At 40.7% G+C, this 21814-nt stretch overlaps 1 protein-coding gene across 14 annotated transcripts in view; it reads right to left on the bottom strand.

Moving 5' to 3' along the window:
• Positions 1 to 21814, bottom strand: part of MAST4 (microtubule associated serine/threonine kinase family member 4) — a 293964-nt gene that overhangs the window by 99421 nt on the left and 172729 nt on the right. Inside the window, exon 1 of one of the 14 annotated variants that reach the window (XM_038170088.2) lies at positions 6724 to 7003. The exons of the other annotated variants lie outside the window; for them this stretch is intronic. Coding sequence (XP_038026016.1) covers positions 6724 to 6815 — 92 coding nt within the window. The 5' untranslated portion in view covers positions 6816 to 7003. Of the gene's footprint in view, positions 1 to 6723; positions 7004 to 21814 lie in introns of those variants that run through there. 14 annotated transcript variants of the gene reach the window in all.

Raw genomic sequence — 21814 nt, 5'->3', positions numbered from 1 at the left:
TAAAACAACCATTTTCCTATCAGTAAGCAGTGCCTTGACATCATCTTCAACATTTTCATAAGATGATTAAAAAAATCAACTTGTAGGTAACCTTTTAAAATGTTTTCATTAACGTATCATTTTAAACCTATATTACAGCCAAATGATAGGGATCAAAAGCAGGCTATTACATGTTAACATATCTCCATAATTACTGCATATGCTGAAAAAAGAACGGGTGGGAGAAGGAAATTGCAGGAGTTTTTACTTTCTAATCACCAAACTGAACATGCCGGTATTTCATGGGAATAACAGATTCTACTTACAATAATAATTATAATCTTTCAGGAACAATAGAGCATGACGGTTTTCCTTACTCCTAAACAATTATTTAGGGAAGACCATTACTAACTGAAAGAAAGGGAGAAAAAGCTGATATATTTATTCTGGCATGACCCCAATATTTTTGTACTTATCTGTCAGTGGCAGGAATACTAGTAACGCACAGTTGGTAGTTCTGAGCTCTCTCTCTATTGGGTAGATCAATCTGGGAATTGTTCCGGTTTACAACATTTCTGAGATATGTTTATATTTACTGGGAACCATGCCAAGAGGACTTTTCTAGTTTGCTAGTATTCAATTTGGCTTGAGCATTTCAAAGAAAATCAGAGAACTGATCGACCATGAGATTTAAGGCTGTACTGGAAGTTATCTCAGCTTTAAAAAGGTGCAAGATTACACTGTAGCAGATGTAACTAATACAAATACATCAATAGTATATAGAAATACAAATATCAACAGTATATAGAATATGTATTCCTATAAAGAAAGTACTGAAACATTAGTATTAAGAAGTATTGAGAAGTACGGTTTTAGAAATGCGTGGAAAAATGCCAAGAATGTAAAGCTTGGGTGATCTTCTCCTACATCTTTACCAGAGAAAACTTAAGTCCCATTAAAATTAAGTAAGGTAAGGACACAGCATTACACCATAAACACTAACATCAAATGAAATAAAGAGCCCAACACACAACGCTTACATACTTACTATGCCTAAACATAATTTGATGTATTAACACTGTATTCTCAGAAGGCTTTAAAATTCCAGAGTTACTGTCATCAGTGACTTCGCAAATGTAAGGTTCTAAGGAGAAAATCCATGAGCTGTTATTGAATCTGACACACCTGTTGAACAAGGCTGAATCAAGGTTAACAAAGCTTACTGTTTTTCTCAATTTGGGAAACACAGTAAGCACAGTTAACACATCTATCCTTGTGCTGTAACAGTGTTCCTTTCAATGAAACTACCTCCTACTATATATATATGCATATATTTAAGTGACATAACATCCTGATCCATGTCTACAGCCTATAAATGTGGCAATATACACAAAAGAACTCAATGTGATCTGTGGAACAGCTTTACACCATTATTAAGTTAGTGTGCCACTTAGTAAGCACCATCAAAAATGTTCAACCTAAATCAGTTGGCAGTACCTTCATATTCTGAACACAGCGGTTCCAGCTACTTAGTGGTTTCATATCCAATATCTAACCATATAATTTCCACTTCAGTTTTCTACTTTCTAAGTCTCAAAAACTGAAACATGCACCTAATTCATGAGGAGCCCAACCCGGGATCCTTATCTAGCCATCACTTCCAGCTTTGACAAAGGATTATCAGACCCAAGTCCACCAATCAGTACGTGCAGCCACACAATGAAGTGTGCGAGCTTACTGCTACCAGAAGTTTGGATCTCTGATGGAAGGTGCCACAGAAGAGGCAACTATGAACAACCACATGAGTGAGCACCTGTTAATGCTTAAAAATTACATTTGAGAAGGATCAGTCAACTTCTAATAGAAGAAGAACTTCAATGGCTCTGCAGGACATCAACAACAGATATAAAACAAGCTCAAACATAGTGGGAGGACTAAACCTCTGTGTAATGTGCCCGCTTTGTGTGATGTATCCCAACAGCCATAGCTAATGAAGGGAAGTCTGGACTACTGTCCTTTTGATTCTCTGGGTAAGGACAAAGACTGTCTCCTGCTCTGTAACAGCAGACACTAACCACTGTGGTTAATAAATAAATGAATAAAATTATGGCTTGCAGCATATTCAAGCACTTTCTAAGCTTTCTTTTTTTTTTTTTTTTTTTTTTTTTTTTAAATATAAGTCTTATGGTTGCTTTCCATAGGTTTTCTACAGTCAGAGCCTTTAGTCACACCATGAAGATCTTGATATAATTCTAAGATTTTTTTTTTCAGTGTAAAGACTAAGCAAAAACAAAAAAACAAAAACAGGAATGTGACCAGAAGAATCTTCACCAGTCTAGCTGAAGCTAAGAAACAGTGATGGCTCACTGAAGAAAACTGATTGTTGCCAATATTCAATTGTAAGCAGAACTTGAGATTTAATTGCTTGAACAAAAAGATTGGCCAAGTAAACCAACCAGAATAAAAACAAAAGTGCATTCACTTTGACAGTGAGACTATAAGACTATCCCCCCTAATGCACAACCCCTACTGTGAATGAAAGGAAATAAATTTACCAAGCTACATTAACACTTCACTATCTAGCACAGGAAGCAGTGGGATCATTAGTCCAACAGATTACCTTTTAACAACACGTCTTCGATGGCAATGTGTTTTAAAGCAGATAGCCTGCACATACTTATTTCTTATTCCCCCTAAATTTAGGATAAAGATCATCTTCCTAAATATATGCAATGTCTATTAGGACAATAAACACCTGTATCTCCTTCTCCTGCAAGCAGGATTTAAGGTAAACTCAGAGGGCTGAGAGCAGGGAAGAGATAAAGCTCTTCTAATCACTGCACTCCCAAACATACACTAAAGTAACACAAATACAATAAAAAAAAGCAATATTTTGTAAGTTGTAACCAATGGTCCTGTAATGTACCAAAAGAGGAATAACTCAAGTTGGAGCACTGATGGATTCAGCTGGCATCTGCACAAGATACTTAATTCCTGTGGCTGCTTTTATGATAATAAATATAAATTTTTTAATACATATATTTTTTTTTATGTCACCAACTGGACCCATCTTAACACCTACTATCGAATAAATAATCAATTTACAGGATACTTACACATAATATCATGTAAAGAAAAAATCTATACAATAACCAATAGGAGGTGTTTACATTGTGAATTAATCACTATCTACTCCAACTGCCAACCCATAAAAGCTCAAAACACCTGCTCTGTATCTTCCAGGAAAAGAACTGTCCCAAAACTAGTAGAACTACAACAAAGTTTGACAACTCTGTTTGCAGAAAGAGTTTTCAGTAAGTTTCGATATATTTTTTTTCCTGTATGTTCCTGAAATGGTCACAAATTGTTAGAATGTTTGAAGGGCTACTTGACGATTGGCTATTTCCCTATCAGGAAAGCCTCTTTAATACCACTTCACTGACCATACACAAATGACATGAAATTTCAACACAAATTATCCCAAAGTCTACTTTGGCTGAGAAACAGCTGGGCAACCATTCCCAGCTCTGTGCCTTTGATAAATAACCTCTCTGACCCAAAGCAAGAGTGATTCTAACAATGCTGTTTCAGTGCGGAGACAGAGTGGTGGGAGAAAAAACACATACAAAATAATCATTTGCTTGCTTGTTTTGTAAAAAATACAAAAGCTGTGGACACATGAGAGAAGTGACAGAAGAGAGAGCTAACTGTGCAGGGTAGTATGCAGCAGCAGAAGTTTACTTCTTTTAAAATACGAAAAAGTACGTGTGTTGTGTACACACATCCGTGTGTAGATCTACGTATCTGTCTCTGTAAATAGACGTGTAGACAATCCTATTCTCATGTTCCCTCTCCATTCACCAATCCAGATTGGATGCCATTTCAGGCAGGAACCCGAAATTAGTACAATGAAGGGCTTACATCTATGCCAACAGAAAAGGAAGTTAATGTGGTTGTATACATGCCTCTTCTCTGTAAAAGGACATGGTGTAATCCATGTCATTTATAGGCTCAGTCATTTGAATACCAAATGCCTCCAATTTATAATTGAAGAGAATTTTTCTACCTGCCAGTCCTGAAAACCCACTCCATGACTTGAAAGTCAGGCTGGGATATTTCTTGTTCAGGTATCACTTCTAGCAAGAGCTGCTGCAACTGAATTCAGTTAGATCTATTGCAGAAAAGCAGGAATAATAATAATAAAAAAAAAATCTTAATGAGAGACTTTAGTGAGCAAACAAGACCACGAATTAAGTCTTATGTCCATGTTATAGCCCTGTTGCCATGCCTAACGCTGCAACCCAAAGGAGAATAGGCTATCTTTTAGTTATTTAATTATTAGTATCTCAGCAAAGAGAAATAAATTCCTCCATCAAAGAAATCTGCACAAAGAAACAAAATCATTAGTATTTGCAGGCAATTCTCATTAATACCACACAAAAAGAAAGGGTAGTGCACATAGAACCTATAAGGTCTGTACCAGGCCAGGATAATCCCAGTAGTATTGGCAAAAGTAACTGTACCTGCAGGAAGGACAAAGCTGAGAGGGGGAAAAAAAACGCCCATCCAGAACAAAATTAAAGCTGTCACACTGTCAAGGAGTTCCAAAGCCAGCTATGGATCCCGCTGGAAAGGACAGTGAACATCCATTTCCAAGTTTTCACACAGAACCATGGTGGTTTTACAGACAGTGTTACTACTAGGAAAAATAATTAAAAAAAATCTTGGATCATCAGGGCTCAATACTTTAACTTAAGCACAGCCAGCAGATGCAGATCACAGAAACCAGACTTCCTTCAAGCCTGTTCATATTCTTTGGTCCTCTATAATGCCTGGAAAGCTATACAGAACACGAGTGGTTACCACTACCCAGCAGTCTTCTAGGAAGAGGAAGAATCCTGTGGCATGTAACCAGCTATCCTTCCAGTCTTTTCATCTAACAGTCACAGTCCGTGACTGACTGCATGACTTTGAAGACAGTCCAGATGAGATGGAGCTCAGAAAACACAGATCCAGCTGGCACCATATTTAACCAAAGCCCATTTCTGTGGCAGAACTAGGAGAATCTGCAGTGTCCATATTATTTCCTCTGAAAGTTTTATCACCTGGTATGCTCCACTTACATCACTCACTGAGTTATGGGCGGAGGGGTGGAAGGGACACATCCGCCTTCAAGAGAACTGTAACAGCTGGGCTAGTCAGCCCTCCCTCCCCTGGGAATGGACACACAGGAGAGGCTGAGCTCCTCAAGGAATGAGCGTGAGGGAACCAGCCTGGAATCATTTCCTGGGCCCGTTAACAGTAAGCAACTTTGAAACAACACTATTAGCCTCTCAGTTTCACAGTGATGTCGCATACTGGTTTTGCTAGGAGAGGGTGCAAGATACTGAACACTGCTGTAATACATAAAATGCAACTGCATATACATCATATATATAGAATACTGAGAGAGTGGACAGAGCTACTTTAAAAAATCTTTCATATATTTCAAGAAATCCAAATGATTCTGTGATTCTATTCTATGCTTCCATAGTATGAAACGGATGTGAGAAATAGGAAGGCATCCAAATACTGAAATAAATGAAAATTAAGAAGCAATACACACATATTTCATGCATCTTGTGAGTTCTAACACGGTCTCTCTCCCTGGCCTGCCTTGGAGCCACGTACTTTAAAAGAATTATTTTTAGGTTTTCACATAGATGAAAACCTACTTAAGAAGAGTGAAAAACATGTGAAAAAGCCCCAGCACATTCCCCTTTTTAAACACAGACATATTTGCAGCAGAAAAATGCATAAGGCATATTTGGACACAGAGTTTAGATACTCTTTAAGCATTTCAATATATAAAACCATATAATTACTGATATATATATATATAAATAATGATATAATTAATAATAAAATAAGCCATCAGTTGTAACTAGCGAGTTAGTTACTTAAAGGTTAGACGTACGCTGAAGGAACACCTTTGCACTGATGTGAAGCATGCCACTCGGTTTTATTATTTTAACCTGTCATTCTACAGTCATTTTTTCCATTCGAAAAACACCACTACGCAAATTCTTAAGGTTTAGGAGCCTACGGCTCTGCTCGGCCTCTATCCTGCCTTCTTTGTGTTAACTTTTCAGCCAGAGACGTTTCACATACACTAACACGTACGGTAACACCAAAGGTAGTCTCACAGACGGGAACGTATCAGGGCTTAGCAATACAACCGGTAGGTCTCAAGATGGCAAACAGGGTGGTGACGAACAAAGTTATAAACTTCTATAAAGTTTTGTTATTTGCGGCAGAGGCACACACTTTACTGCGAGGGGATGGCGCAGCACAAAAAAATGACCAAGGCACTGGGGACTGCTGCTCTTCTGCCCATTAGCGGCACAACCCTACCTTGTATCTAGTGCTTGCTATTTCCAGACCTTTTTTTCCCCCTTCTGTCACGGAGGAAAATGGTACAGGGAAACAGAAAGGGCCGTTCCCGCGCGTACAAAGGCCCATCGGAGGTAGACAAACCTGTCTCTTTAAGAGCACCGAACAAAGTAGGCTCTCCTGAGCTGTCCATATAAAGTACGCGCTCCGGATAAAAGGTCAAACAATTGAGAGCGAGCGGAAGGTCTGTAAAAAAAATAAAAAGGGAGGAGGAGGAGGAGGGGAGGGGGGTGCGCGGGGCGAAGGACCTCTTCCGAAAGAGAAAGCAGCAGAGACCCGGCCGGGCCGCGGAAGGGCAGCCGGCCGCCTTACCTCTGCGTGCGGCGCAGGCGGGAGCCGCTCCGCAGGTGCGGCAGGGTGAAGTTGGAGAGCACCGTCCACAGGTTGGGGTCCGACATCTCCATGGCCCGGCGCTCACGGCCGCCGGCGGCCCCACGCCATACGCCGGGAGGCAGGCAGGCAGCGGGCAGCGAGGCGACGCCGCTCGCACGGGCACTGAGCGCCGCGGGGCCGCCGCGACCGGGAGGCGGCAGCGACCGGCACCGACGGAAACTTGCCGGCCCCCCCCGGCCCGCACCGCCCCCGGATCCGCCCGTCCCGTGTGCGGCGGCGCGGCCCTGCGAAGGCTGACGGGGAAGGGATTTGGGTCACGCCGGTGCTTACGGGGCGAGCCCTGCGAGCGGTGCGCTGCGGCGGCGCGCTGCGTGCACCGAAGGGTTCCTGCCGAGTCCTGGTGCTCTGGGGGCTGCAGCCCACGGGGGCAGCAGCCGCACGGCGTGGCTGGCGGCACGGCACTCTGCCCGAGCAGGGATGTACTGCTGTAGTTAATTCACCAGGGGTTGTCTGCAACAGGGGGAGTAAACACATGGGAAACACAGAAAAACACAGTGAAAATGAAAACTAGCTGCAGCGGGCTTACATGGAAAGGGTTTGGTAGCAGGGTGCTGTGGGGTGGCCTCTGTGAGCAGAGCCCAGCAGCTGCCCCATGTCAGAGCAGAGACAGCTCCAGTTGGCTCCAAAAGGGACAGAGCTGAGCTATGAGCAACACTGGGTGGGCTGCTGGGAAAGCAGATTGAAGAAAGGGAAAATCCTGCTGTGCTACAGCAGCCAGGAGAGAGGAGTGAGAAGAGTGAGCAGCAGCCCTGCAGCCCCCCAGGTGAGTGCAGCAGGAGGGCAGGAGGTGCTGCAGGCAGGCAGCAGCAGTTCCCCTGCGGACTGTGCAGGGAGAGGCCCCTGGTGGAGCAGGCTGTCCCCCTGCAGCCCAGGGGTCCCACATGGAGCAGATCTCCACGCTGCAGCCCCCCCATGGGTGGAGGAGCCCCCGGTGGAGCAGGTGGATGTGGCCTGGAGGAGGCTGCGGCCCATGGAGAGCCCCCGCAGGAGCAGGCCCCGGGCCGGAGCTGCAGCCCGTGGAGAGGAGCCCACGCAGGAGCAGGGGGTCTGGGGGGAGCTGCCGCCCAGCCGTGGGGGACCCGTGCTGGAGCAGTTTGCTCCTGGGGGATGGACCATTTAGTCTGTTAGCAGTTGGCAATAAATGAATCTCTCTATGCTGAGTCTGTTTCGCCTGTGGTGGCAATTGGTGATATATCTCCCTGTCCTTATCTCAACCTTAGAGCTTTTTTTCATCCATTTTTCTACCCATGTCCTTTTGCAGAGGGGGAGTGAGAGAGGGCTTGTGGTGGAGTTCAGCTGCCAATCAGCATGAAACCACCACATGTTTTATCACTTGGGTGAAAGACCTTGTGATGTAGACTGCCGCAGAGATGAGCTGGAAAAGCTCACATGACACAACTGAGGATATCAGCTTGGAAAGTAACAGAGCATCCAGAGCATCCAAATGTTAGCCATTGTTTTGAAAAGCACACAGAAATATGCATTGCAAAGAAGGCACTTGTCCTCTAACTAACAGATTAAAGGTGTTTATCTTGGGGATGCAGATGAACATCTTATTGGGATAGTTTTATAAGTCATCCATACAATCTTTACCCTACTCAGAATGCATGGTGATACAATTAAAAAAATAGTAGTTGGAAGGTAAGCACGGATTGAAATAAGAGTTAAAAAAGAACATGCTTTAAATGCATTAGATAGACATCTAATAAGGTGTTCACACAGCAATTACCCCAAAAGGCCTTAGGACAAATCTCCTGCAGACGTGACTTCTGACACATCACTGTAAACAATGTCAGTCTAGCTCTGATCAAACATAACACAAGTGTCCAAAAACTCTTCTAAAATTAAGACATTTTTAGAAAGATCAGTTACATATGAAAAGAAGGGAAAACAGCCACATCTCTGCATAAGCACTGAGAAACATCTCTATGTACTCCACTACCACATCATCTCTGCTCTGTAACCAAGCTTTTGTCTGTAACTTGCAAGCTTGCATTTTGGGAGGAAAAAAAATGCATACAATCATTAAACTAGGGAATTTTACCTATTGGACATTGTGAACAGCACTGACTAAAGAGTAATAACCAAGCCTGTCATCTGCATCTATCATGCAGGAAAAGTTTCAGTTCCCCCATCCTCCTGCAAGCTCTTTCCCCTCCTCAGCCTTCCTAAGAGGCAGCTGAAGGAAGTTAGTTCAGTTTCCTTAACTAAGTCACATTCAGCCAAGCACATCATCTCTGAGGTAATCACAGAGCTCAAAACCCATTTTATCTTAGGCCAAATACTAGAGATTGTTTCCCCTGCAAGGACAGAGTAATTCAACTCATGATTTCTTTGTGAAACTTTCTACCGTATTAACAATAATGATTAGAGGCATCCCATATAAACATATGCTTTTTTTTTTTCCCCCAAAAAACAAAGCTGTACCAGTTTATTACAATGTGGGCAAAGACCCAACTGAATAAAAGGATGATCACTGCTTGCAAGTAGACAAATTCTGATGGCAAAATAAGTCAACTCCTTCTAGGTATAACCACACGGATTATTATACCTGAAGCCATTACATAGACCTGGCTACTCTAATGTATGTCTTGTGCTCTAACAAATTGGATTTTTCCATGTGTAGAAAGGAGGGAGGTAATTCAAGGTGAGCGTTTGTCCTCTTATGGGGCCAGAATACAGGTCATTTCAATCTGTGGCTTCTGATGGTCAAGACCCTTACAATTCCATCTCCAGACCATGCACATACAACAACAAGCAATTGCTCCCAGAATTACATGACTTCTGAATTCAAGCTTAATTTCATCTTACCTTACCATGCACAGACACAAACAGTCCTGCTAACTAGTTAGGCTGTTTCAGACACCAGCTCAAAGGCAAAGATGTATTTTTTTGAAGTGCTGGGTGGACATACGCATAATGAGGCTGAACTGAGACTTTGCTGAAGGTGTGCAAATGAAGGGAGTAGTTGTGAAAAGTCCAGCATCGTTCCACAACAACCTTACATGAAGGAATATGCTTCATAAAGGGAAACACAGGCCTTATCCTAAAGAGCACAACATGAGGGTGAAGACTTCATAACGCCTCTGAATAAACAACTTTGCTTCCACAGCGGTGCCTGCAAGTTTCTTTCCATGCCACAGAAATGCCAGATTTCAAAGCAAACATCTCAAGGGAAAGTGAGGTTTCACAAGCAAATCAAAATGGTACTGCACAGCTGCTGTCTACAGATCCACCCTCTCTCCCCATTTAGCCACCAGTTTCAGCTCAGTGAGGCCCAGAACCGGGCTCAGAAGGGAGTTAATGGTGAGGCAGACAGGCAGGGTCAGCGGGATCACTCCTTCGGCAGCACCTATCCATTCAACTGGAGCCTCTCTCACTCTAAATTCAGATAGTATACTGCTTATCTCTGCAGCAACTCAGCAAATACAGGCTCAACAGCCAGTAGGTCAGCACAATTTAGTTACTTACCTCTGTCATATAGAACTAGATGAAAACTAATAAACTGCATAACTCTGCTCCAAAATACATAAAAACTAAGTTGTTAAGCACAGATCCATGTCACACTTCTGAATGCGTATCTGACAGTTAAGATATGTTTCCCTGCAACAGAATGCTACTGATAATCAAATGAAATAATTTAATTCTGTGGGTGTCCCAAAACTATATAAAATACAACATGAGAACCTGCAAACACATCCTTAACACCACTTGGTGTCACTTGGTTTTCATCTATACAGCCACTCCCAAAACAAAAAGCAGCTCAGGCAACTTGATCACTTACGGTAGGCAACTCATAATGTATGTAACTTGGCTGATGGGTTTTTATTTATCAAAACATTACATAAGGTATCGCATAGCAAAGCAAGTGATAAGGATCATTAAGCTTTCCCTTTTATATTCACTTGAAGATAAAAACGTCACACAAGTCAGAAAAGCTGTCTAATCCACCCTCGCTTTGAGGAAAATTACATTTCCAAAAGCAAACTTACAAAAGGAATCTTTTCTGAGAACAATTTCTATTCAATACATAAGCAAAAAGATTTCAATATGTCAACATTTACTTTCAGTGATAAATAGCAATAGAAATATTATCCAGAAACGTTTTAATTATACAGTACTAATTACTGATTTTAAACACTACCATAAACATTTGGAAAGACAGGCAGTGTATCTTTAAAACCGAAATGCAACACCAACACTAAATTGATATTTTGAGTATAATAATCCAATGCAGAAATTATCTAGCCTAGCTTCTTCACTCTGATAATTAAGTCAATACACACTGGAATTTTTCAAAACGTGAAAAACACTCTGCAATCATTGCTCAAAAGCATTCCAAACTGTTTAGACCTCATCAGCTTTATGACAAGATACACACTGAAAGAAGTTTACAAGCAACATTACAAACAATAAAGAGTTTTTTCAATATGCTAAAACTAGCAAAATCCTAACAAATAGTACAGGCCTCACAATGGATTAGGAAGGTAAATTCATAAAAGGTTCATGAAAAAAGGTAAAAGTAATTCTTGCTTTAGCACATCTTTTCTGTATTCTTCAGAACGTAGGAATACACTAACACAGCTTAATGTAACATAAACACCTCTCCTATCAATAATTTGGAAAAACATTAGATTACAGCAAAGGCTGCAGATGTGCTGGGAGAAGTTGGCTTTGTTCTAACTGTGCCTTTTTAGTCAGATAACTACTACCAAAAGAGTAATGAAGGAACTGACTGAGCCACTCAGCCGAAATTATTGCTATTTTCAAAGAGTCTTGGAATATCTAGAAATTCTACAATACTGAAACTAAGCCATCATGTCATAGCGCTCCTTTAAAAGAATAAACAGGATACTTGCTCCCATTAGTAATGAATTCAGGTAAGGCAGCATACTTAGTGTCATTTAACACAGTTTTACACATAAGCCAGTCTGCCCAGACAGATCTTTTTAAAAATGAGATTCCAAGCCTGATTAATAAATGCTTGAGTTAACAATTCACTGAGACATTTGTAAAACATTCTACCTATTTCCACATAATGCTTTAATAAGTTAATTAGTAGAATGCAAAAATTTATGCAAGATACAGGAAGCACTAACATCTACCAATAGAGAGATTTCAAAAAATAACTACGCATTAAATGTTTCCTGTGGATCATATAGGGATATGTTCTTCACTTAATACAGTTCAATACTGCTATCAGTGATCTGGAAAAAAATGTAATACTTTTCCAAGCCAATGAGACCAAAGAGGTAAATAATGACAGGAACGAGACAGTTTATCATTGGATAAAGTGGCCTTGTTTGAACAACAGACGTTCTGTTATTACTAGACTTCACTAAAAAAAAGACATAATGTAAGGTAGAAATGTAGAAGGCAGGGGCGATGAGAAGGATTTAGGTGTTCCCACAGGTACACAGCTACATTAGAGCTCCTAATGTGACAGTATAGTTAAAAGAATACACATCCCACAGATACACAAGCAGGAAAATCCCTCACCGGAGTAAGGAGATGAGAGATGAGGATTGGGAGGCTAGAGTATTGTCAAAAATAATACAGGAATGACATCTGCTGCACCACAGTATGCAGCTTGAAAAGCTTGAATTATTCACTTTATCCAAGGCTATAGGAGTACCTTGGTCATCTGGTATATGTATCCACAGGATGAGGAGATTTTGGGGGAATACACAGGATGTAGGCATAGAGGATTCTATCCTGTCCCTCACTCACACATATTAGAAGTAGAGGTTCAAACTGTGGGAGTCAGATGAGAAAGCACAGGTTTGAATTATTTCACCTTAGCCACCAGAACACAGTGGATTTCCCATCATTATGTGTCTTAAAGGTTAGGTTTTTTTTTTTAAAGGTAGAAAAAAAGACAAAGACACTTCAAACAAGAGTAATAGGATGGATTAAAAAAAAAAAAAAAAGTAGAAAAGGTTCTACAGCTTATTTTATGTAGGAAGTTGAAGTACAAGATGTTATTGGTTTATTCATTCCTTAGACTACATTTGTATTAGTGGTAAATGTACTAATAAATATTTTTATAAGTATTCTTAATTACAATATTTGAAATCTTGCTCCCTCTAGTGGATGATGATTATGATGTTTATTACCTTCCTCTGATGACTTCACATGATTTTCACTGTGGGATGCAGAAAGTAAAAATAAGTTTAAAAAAATCACTGAAAGGAAGTGCTTTGTGGGTGTGCAGTGTGTATCTGCCAATTTCTGAGTTTACTTAGAAATGTTTATAAACACATGTAAGCATTGCTGCTCTAACAAGTTGTAAAGTAACATACAAATTCAAATTAACCTCCCACTACTCTAGTGTATTATAGCTTATTTAACATAAACACATTTTGGAAAAGCAATGGTCACAGCATCTCTTCCCATTTCAGAAAGTTTCTGAATAGATGCACAATATTAACTAAAACTTAAACATATCATTGTAGTCATTTGCATTAAACATCAGAATTCCATTCTGGCAAAGCACTATTTTTAATCCAACATTTTTCTATCTATAGTGGAGTGAGCCAAGCATGGTATCAACTAATCTACCTATTTGTTCTCATCCCAGATATTAGTTTCTCCTTCCAAGCTACTTTAGCAAACAGGCAGACTAATGAGGAAGTATGAAGGAGATATTTCCAATTGTTATCACTGAATTTACAGTTACCTATCTTGGCAAGTAGAGTAAGCATTACTACAGTTCAGAAATGCAAGTCCAGCAGGGAAGAGAAACAAAACATCCAATAAAAATTTCACTTTGCTCTGGGTACTATGCTACTTGGACCCTGACTTCACAATCACAAATGATAGAGGAAAAAATAAAAATACAGTATTGCATAGCCGATATTAATCCATCCTGCTTTGCCTGTTTTTTTTTTGTTGTTGTTTTATTTTTTTTCTCCAAGTGCCTTTTTTTTTTTTTTAAACCAGCATTTAGCAGCATCCTAAAAACGGTCACACCATTTCTTCAAATCAGTATCTATTTTTGTGGCTTCAGTACCACTAGTATAAATCTGTAGGTAAATGCAATCTCCATATGGTAGGTCAAGAGCAGTAACAAAGTTTCCCATGTTCTCAGGCCTTCACATGAAAGGATGATACATTTAAGAAGCATGATTCACTGCACTCAGACCATTATACACAGGTACCTTCTCCTGTCCTCACACATCTGGCCATGCATGTTTTAAAATCAACAGCGACAGAGTAAGGTAAAATTCCTAAATAATTCCTTAAGATGGATACAATCATTCTTCTAAAACAGCATGCACTTATCTATTTCTACACATTCCACATCACAACTACAGTCAACTAAGCCATGCTTTGTGAAAAAATTAATTCAATTGTACAAATTGTTTTTAAATTATTTTTTTATTTTTATTATTATTATTGTTTTAAATACAAGGTTGGGCTTTTTAACTTTAAACTTAAAATTGTGTTCTTTAAAAGTTTTTAAAGTTTAAAAATGAATAATTCCAGTAAACTATAGTAAACCAGTTCTCCTAGTTTGGAGAACCCCAGACAATGTACCCATGCAAGAGGAATACTGCTCCTTATTCAGAGCCGTTTTCATGTATTCAGCTCTGCCACCAGCCACCACCTCACTTCCCTATTCACCATCTTTAACAGCAGATGTAAGGGACTCCCTGTGCAAAAGTTAAATGAACTAGGGAAAGAAATCAAGCACAATTCACATTGGATAGCATTAAATCCTGGTGTGTTTGGGAAAGTTGTAATGAGCTACAACTTTTCTCATTTTTAAAGCACTGGGGGAGGGGAGGTTAATGGAAGTCAGCACAGCTAAAAACTCAAGACTGTCAATCAAAGTCTAAATAGATTGACTCCAGTGATACTGAAATTAGAAGCAGTTAATCAGTGTAAACACTGTCTTCAGGGAGACAGAAAACTTCATCAGCTTTAATACTTACACGCTGAACGTCCTAAACTAATCACCCAACCAGCACAGACTGATGGCAACAGATCAATTACAGGTCTCTGTCAGAGCAAGGAAATTAAACACTCCTCCCCAACTTTGGCAAGTACTCTGCTTATTTCAGGTATTTTAAACACACCAGTTACTTCCCGATTCAAAAATATATAAAAAAATCCTGACTCAAATCACACTGAATAAAAATAAGGTGCTAACATTTCAGAGCTTTGTAGTATGTAAACACAAAGAAGCTGTGTTTCTTCAGTATTTCCCTGCAATCATCTGTTTCACGCTCCATCTGATCTGTGTGATAGATCTGCTGTCAGCAGAATGGTGCGAGATGGAGCACCCCATGCAGCACAAGCTGACAAATTGGAACTTGGGGACATAGGAAGTTAGAAGGGGAAACATTATGCTTAAGGAATATAATTTGGACTGCTATTAACATTACCCTTGGTATTTCAAGCAGTAAGCATACAAGACTACAAGTTGATAACATCCCTAAATCTTTTTACCCACCACCCTTAATGCTCTCCCACTCAACAGGCTAAATAACAATTAGCAATTACATTGCAGCAGGCATCCCGCCATGTAAATCTGAACAGAACAGTTCATTGGGAGGGGACCTTCAGAGCACCAAGTCCAACTGCCTGACCCCTTCAGGGCTAACCACAAGTTACAGCATGTGTCTGAGGGCATTATCCAGATGCCTCTGGGCACTGACAGGCACAGGGCAGCAGCCACCTCTCCAGGAAGCCTGTCCCAGCGTTTGACCACCCCCACGGTAAAGGAACTTTTCCTCATGTCCAGGCTGAACCTCCACAGCACAGCTTTGTGCTGTTCCCTTGTGTCCAGTCATCGGTGAGGCTGCACCAAGACTAAACATAGTGGGAGAATCACCACGTCTGAGCAGCTGTGCAGTGCTCAATGCACCCCAAGATGTGGCTTTCCCTCCTGGCTGCCAGGGCACACTGCTGGCTCACGCTGAGCCTGCCGGCAGCCAGCACCCCCGGAGCCCTTTCTGCTGAGCTGCTCCCCAGACACTCATCCCCAAAACTTGCCCATGTCCTGCACTGCTCCGTCCCAGGTACCGAACCCAGCATTTGTCATCACCAAACTGCATGCTGTTGATGATCACCCAATACTCCAGTCCATCTCAAATTGTCTGCAAGGCCTCTTGTCCCACCAGGGAGCAAATAGCACCTCCAGTTTAGTGCAATTGGCAAACTATCTCATTAGAAGTATTAGAATTCACTATATATAAAGAAGGATTTTTTTTAGAAAAAAATGCAAACCAAATGCCTACAAGTGCAAGAGAGGTGAACACGATTTTAGTTATTTACGCATTTCAAGTGAGAGAAAATACTCTAGGTGAAGAACAAAATACTAAAAACAATCTTACAGCTAAGGGGCCTTTGGTCTAAGACCCAGCATTATCTAGTTCTTCAATCCCTGTGCTTCAGTTCTTCACCTGTGAAGCACAGATAATAATGTCTTTTAACTTCTCAGTAGTGTAATGAAGACATTTCCATATATATTTGTGTGAAATCTACAGATACTAAAAAATGAGAGAAAAAAAGTAGACAGTGGCAGGAAGGTCTTCAGGATGACCACCAGACAGGGGTACTGAATTATTTCTACAACACCTCCTTCCTGTAGGCATAGACTGTACAAACACAAGATGTGTGACTCAGATGACTTAACAAAATGCCTTAAATATCTCTTCTCTGCATATCAAGGAGAATGACAAGCAACAGGAAGGATGACATGACAAGTCACAGACTTCCACCCCCCCACTCCAAAGACAGGCATACACATTTCATTTTAGCTTTGTAGAACTGAGAGCACACATCAACACTGTGTAACATGCAAGCTATAGTCAGCACCTCAATCATCACCAACACCCTGTCGAAAACATGTAAAACAAGGAGTGCAGGATCAGCATGATCTGTGTTAGCTTTATTTTATTTTTTATTTTTATTTATTTATTTTTTTTTTTTTTTACCTCCACCATCCTGGAAAATCCGATCAGTCATAGTGGAAATGAAGGAAATAGCTCTTCAGCATTCAAATAGCAGTTCAGACAACTAATTGCCCTGTTTTTACTGAAAGCAGACGACCTGATTATTCCATTCATATAACTGCACAGGGTGTTTAAGGGAATATCAATATCTTGATACAAAAGGGACTTGAAACATTTATCACTACAAATACATGTTCTCCATATGCCACCAATGAAACAAGTAAAGCCAACCTCGACCCTAACCCCTTCACCATTCACACAGCCTCTCCCTGACCATCTCCAGTCACATCTGGACGTGGCTTACCATGAATTTTAATGAGTCTGAATTGCTTGTGTAAAAGTATGTTTCTCTTAAATCAGCACACACTTTCAACTCTGTACTTTGATTATTTTTTTTCCTTTGTGGAGTGATCTGTTCTTTCAAAAATTATGTAACACTTCAATTCTGCAAAATTTAAAGAAAGAAACCCCACTTAGTGTAGACAAAGGGTTATCCCAACACGTTCCACTCTATCTTCATAAAGTACATCCACATTCTGCCATGCTGACTACAACATCTGATGCCATCCTTCTTCCCCACCAGCCCAATGTATATCCTGTTCTTTATCCTGTGCTTCCCAAACACCACTGCTTGTGCACTAGCACACGTCCACGAGCAGAGCAATTTCATCAGTCCAGTGGCAGTGTGTTGAAAGCCTACATGTTCACCTGACAACGAAGCCACAGTGTGGAGGTGAAGGAGGAACTGCCTATCTAATTGCTCATAGTGGAAGCAACTGGCTTTGGTTGATATTTATCTGTATCACCACATGTCATGATCCCCTCCTCTCAGGCATTACAGCTATTTTTAGAAATACTTCCAGGTTTAATCAACCTGGGAGGTCACGGAGCATTAACCATCTTCCTACACTCAACCACGTTTTCCAGTGTACTTACCAAAAGGAATATAGCAGTCTGAGACCACAACCTCCTAAAATATGACAAGAACTTCTTCCAGACTGTTGTGGTGATACTTTGGAGTCCCACCAACATGTTTTGTATTGTCTTTTAGTTGTGACAAGTTTTAAACACAGTTTTAGTCATTGTTCATTTTTCTATCAAATTGCAAATCTGCCTTTCTGGCCAATAAGCATCATGTTTTTATTTCCCATCCGAGAACCACTCCTGGAACAACCCCACTCACAACTCTTCAAGGTACATAATATTTTGGCTGTAAGCCATGCTAACTGTTTTGCTGGGTAGCTTTGAGACTACAACTCCTATCAGCTTTGCTCTGTTGAATTGTCATTGTGCTAGAGCTTTTAACTGTAAACAACCTCCTCCTTCCTAGCCTAGGAGGGCCTTGCCAAATCTCTCCTAGTAGCAGGTCCTTCTCCTAGCAGCAGGTCCTGAGGAACAGAAAAAAAGCAGCCTTCATCACCCCTGGTAAAAGGAGAGGACAAGCCATGCTTTTGCTCTATGACAGCAGGTTTCTTACTGCCAGAAAAGAATTTTGCACACCTAGCTCATTTCTTCCTGCAGTCTTCAGAGCTAACAGTCTGCTTAAGAGTACCCTGCGGATATGAGCTCCTGACTGCCACAGCATGAGCCCAGAAGGTCATGTTGCTCAAAGAGACATCACAACACACACCCAACATAACACAGTACTAACAGACATTAGCACTGTCACAGTGCTGTCACACACAGGGAATGGTTACCACACCACTAAAAACCCTCTGCTGTGTGAAACCTCAGTTCAGGAGGCAGACACATTTTATCTGGCGTCTTTCCAACATCTGGCTCCTCAACACCTCCTACTTCCCAGCACTATGCTTGAGCCCAGAACCAGCTCCCACGACCCTTTCAGAAAAGTGGTGTCCCAGCAGCAGTTGGAACCACATCCTCAGAGCTGCTTAGGCTCTGGGAGCACACAGCACACTTAAAATAGGCCACATGCACCTCATCTCAAGGCAGAGAGTGACAGTCCCCAGGAGGCCTGGCCAACTTGTGTCTCAGTCACACCATGAGCATGCCATGTCCTTCCACTCCCAAGAGACAGAACTGATCTCCTATTTAAAGCCAGATCACTATTTTGCTCAGTAGCTCTTTGGATCAGGAGCACAGTCAATCCCTGCCTCAGCCAAACTCCCATGGACCAAGATGAGAAACCAACCAATACTGGCATCAGGTCTGCCAAGTCCAGAATATGGCCCTTTTGGAAACACTCTTCACTCTGCTATATGTACAAGGCACTGCATCTAGCAACCCATACATTTACTTTTCTTCTGAAACAGCTAAAAGCAAGCAAGAGGAATAACAAGGTATCTGAAAAACAACAGGACTAAGAGCCTTTGTACTTAATGTGGGCCGGAGGATTATTTTTTTTGGTGTCGTTTCTTGGTGTATTTTTGTTTGTTTCACTATTATTCTGGAAATCTCTCGTGCTTCTTGCACTCCTAGTTCCATTTGTAAAGTCTGATTACAATGCACAGCTGTAAAGTCATCATTTCAATAGTATTCAAGAATAAGCTAATACCAAAAAAAGGTTCTTTCCCTAAGGGACCACCAACACTTCTCACGAAGTAATTCAGCCTGCACACTAGTGAAAACACGTTGTGCTGTGTATAGCAGAAATAACAGTCTCTAAAATGGTCACTGCAGGGATAGCAGTGTCCTTCTGATACACACCTCCTTCTGCATTCCCCACTGAAAGCCTTGGGAGTCTCGAAGCATTTCCTAAGCTTCATGGCACCTAAGCAACTCCTTGCAGCTTGCAGTGTTAACAGTCTGATGAAACAGTGTAATCAGCAAGGCTGATGCTTGCAGTGTTCGTTTCTGTTCTGCAACTATTTTTATCAAGGTGAGATAAAGTGATGCAGATGCAACAAAATGCTGCAGTGTTGGCACAGAGCATGGATGAGAATTTCCAACTCAAGAATTTAGCTGCAGCATTGTTTCTCTGGCAACTCATCCAAGGACTAGCTGAAACGGGTCACCGTGCTGCACAAAGACTGCGAGACATTAGAATTTGGGATAGCAGGAGTGGAATTATCTAGGGAAATGCCTCTCCTGGAAGAGGTGAAATGTTAACATCCCTATCAGACCAAACTTTCAAAGGAAAGTTAAGGTCAACCAACAGGCTTACCTAGCATTTTTCTCCATACTTCCAAGAACTGCTTGGCAACAAGACAGACTACAGACAGTAGCCTTACTTTGGACAACAAATGGACCTTGAAGTAAGGACGTTTTAAATGCATTCCCATTAATTCAGTTAAAGCCAGTCATGAAACCATACTACAGAAGTCTGAGTTTTATGTGCAGGTTGAGACAACTGAGCCTCAGGACGCTTACAATCATTACTAATAGATACGTCACCTTCCGACAAGCAAAGCCTCTAGGTCAACAGGTACGCTCTTCAGTGACTAATGATTGTTGTTAGCAGGTAATTTGCATGCACTTGAAACCTTGTGGTATGACAGTTAGGAAGACACATGAGCTATATTATATTTCCAAGTATATTTCAAGAGCTGCCAAGTTCATTTCCCATTATATAATGTGGAGCAGTTATTCAAATTTTAACCATCTCCTATAATCATCCTGGAGTAATGTCTTAACATTACAAGTTGAGTACTCACCTAATTTTCACATGGTCCCCAGAGTTCAATTCCCTCCCTTCCTCCAATTCCTGATTTAGGTGTGGCATATTTTTGTAAGTATTACAAACTTTTTTTTTTAAATTGAAAACCTGAGAAGTATTTTCTACAGAGCTTCCCTCTTTATACCTTGCTTTCATTTCACTCAAACTAGGCACAGGGAACACAATTAAAACCTCAGTCACACCAATTCTTTATTATGATATCACCTGTGACATATCAGAGAAAGCAGAATCTGACCCAAAGAAACAAAAATCTGCCCCAAAAGTAATGCCACAAACATTTTAGGCTTCAAAATTGTAAATACTCTGAGAAGCACATTAAATTACAGTAAAAAATTAGAATTATGAAGGTATATATCAGTGGGAAATATTGCTGAAAGAGTTTCAACCTCTGCTTTAGAAAGGAATTAAGTTGCTCAAGAAACCTTCATTCAAGTCATTCCTATTACTATGCAGCCTTCAAAAATTCTAGAAAGATTTTTTTTTCCCTAATAATATTTAGAATAAAAACTAAAAATCCTTTATTGTCTGCATTCACAATATCCTGGTGACACAGCAGTATCCCACAATAGCTGTAATTTTCAGTCTGGAATTCCTATCAGCTTTTTACTTCCTCAAAATGTTTAAAAAGACTGAACTATTAACTTCAAAATTTAACATTCAACAGTATGTACAAAATACAACCCAAAAGGCCAGAAGATTTAATAAAAACAGCACTCAACTGCTTTGGGAGAGTCTTTATGAGAGTTCAGGGAAAGAAGATCAACAAAATGGCATTTAAAATGATTCAGACCAGCTCTCTCCCACAAATGAAAAGTAGCAGCTTTCACACTACTGCAGGAAATAACTGTCACAAGAACTTATCATCTAAGATACAACAGACAGACAGACAGCAAATCAACTGTATTTCTGGTAAGTCCTGTAAATTCTGTTATCTATTCTTTCTTCTGAGATAATTTATACTGTAAAATTCAGGTTGGAGGGAAGGGAGAGGGAGCTACTCTTGTTTGGTCACTTGAATTAGAAAAAACACTTTTCTGAACGGCATCAAATAACGCAAACCGCAAATCAAGTTGCCATATTCCTAATAACTGTTTCAAGCAGATACACAAGAATGCAGATTTTTTTCCAGGAGCTTTTAAAAATGTACTTCACTCCAAATCTTTCTGACATCAACAAATTGAGTTCTGCTTTTATTTTATTCCATAAGCTATGCTCCAAAACATCACTGCAACAACTAAAGCTTGGCCTCTGATTCCAGATCTGTGTGCAGCAAGTAAAACTGCACTTTCTTCAGTCCCAGACCCCCAAAATAAATGAAATCAGAAATTCTTATCACTGCATCCCTCTGGGATGGCAAACCAACAAGTAAAGATTCTCCAGAAGGCCTCTGCTCACAAATGACAACTGCGCA

The sequence above is a fragment of the Anas platyrhynchos genome, chromosome Z (assembly GCF_047663525.1).
Source record: "Anas platyrhynchos isolate ZD024472 breed Pekin duck chromosome Z, IASCAAS_PekinDuck_T2T, whole genome shotgun sequence".
In the NCBI taxonomy this organism is placed as follows: Eukaryota; Metazoa; Chordata; class Aves; order Anseriformes; family Anatidae; genus Anas; species Anas platyrhynchos.
This window is presented reverse-complemented; position numbering and strand designations above follow the sequence as displayed.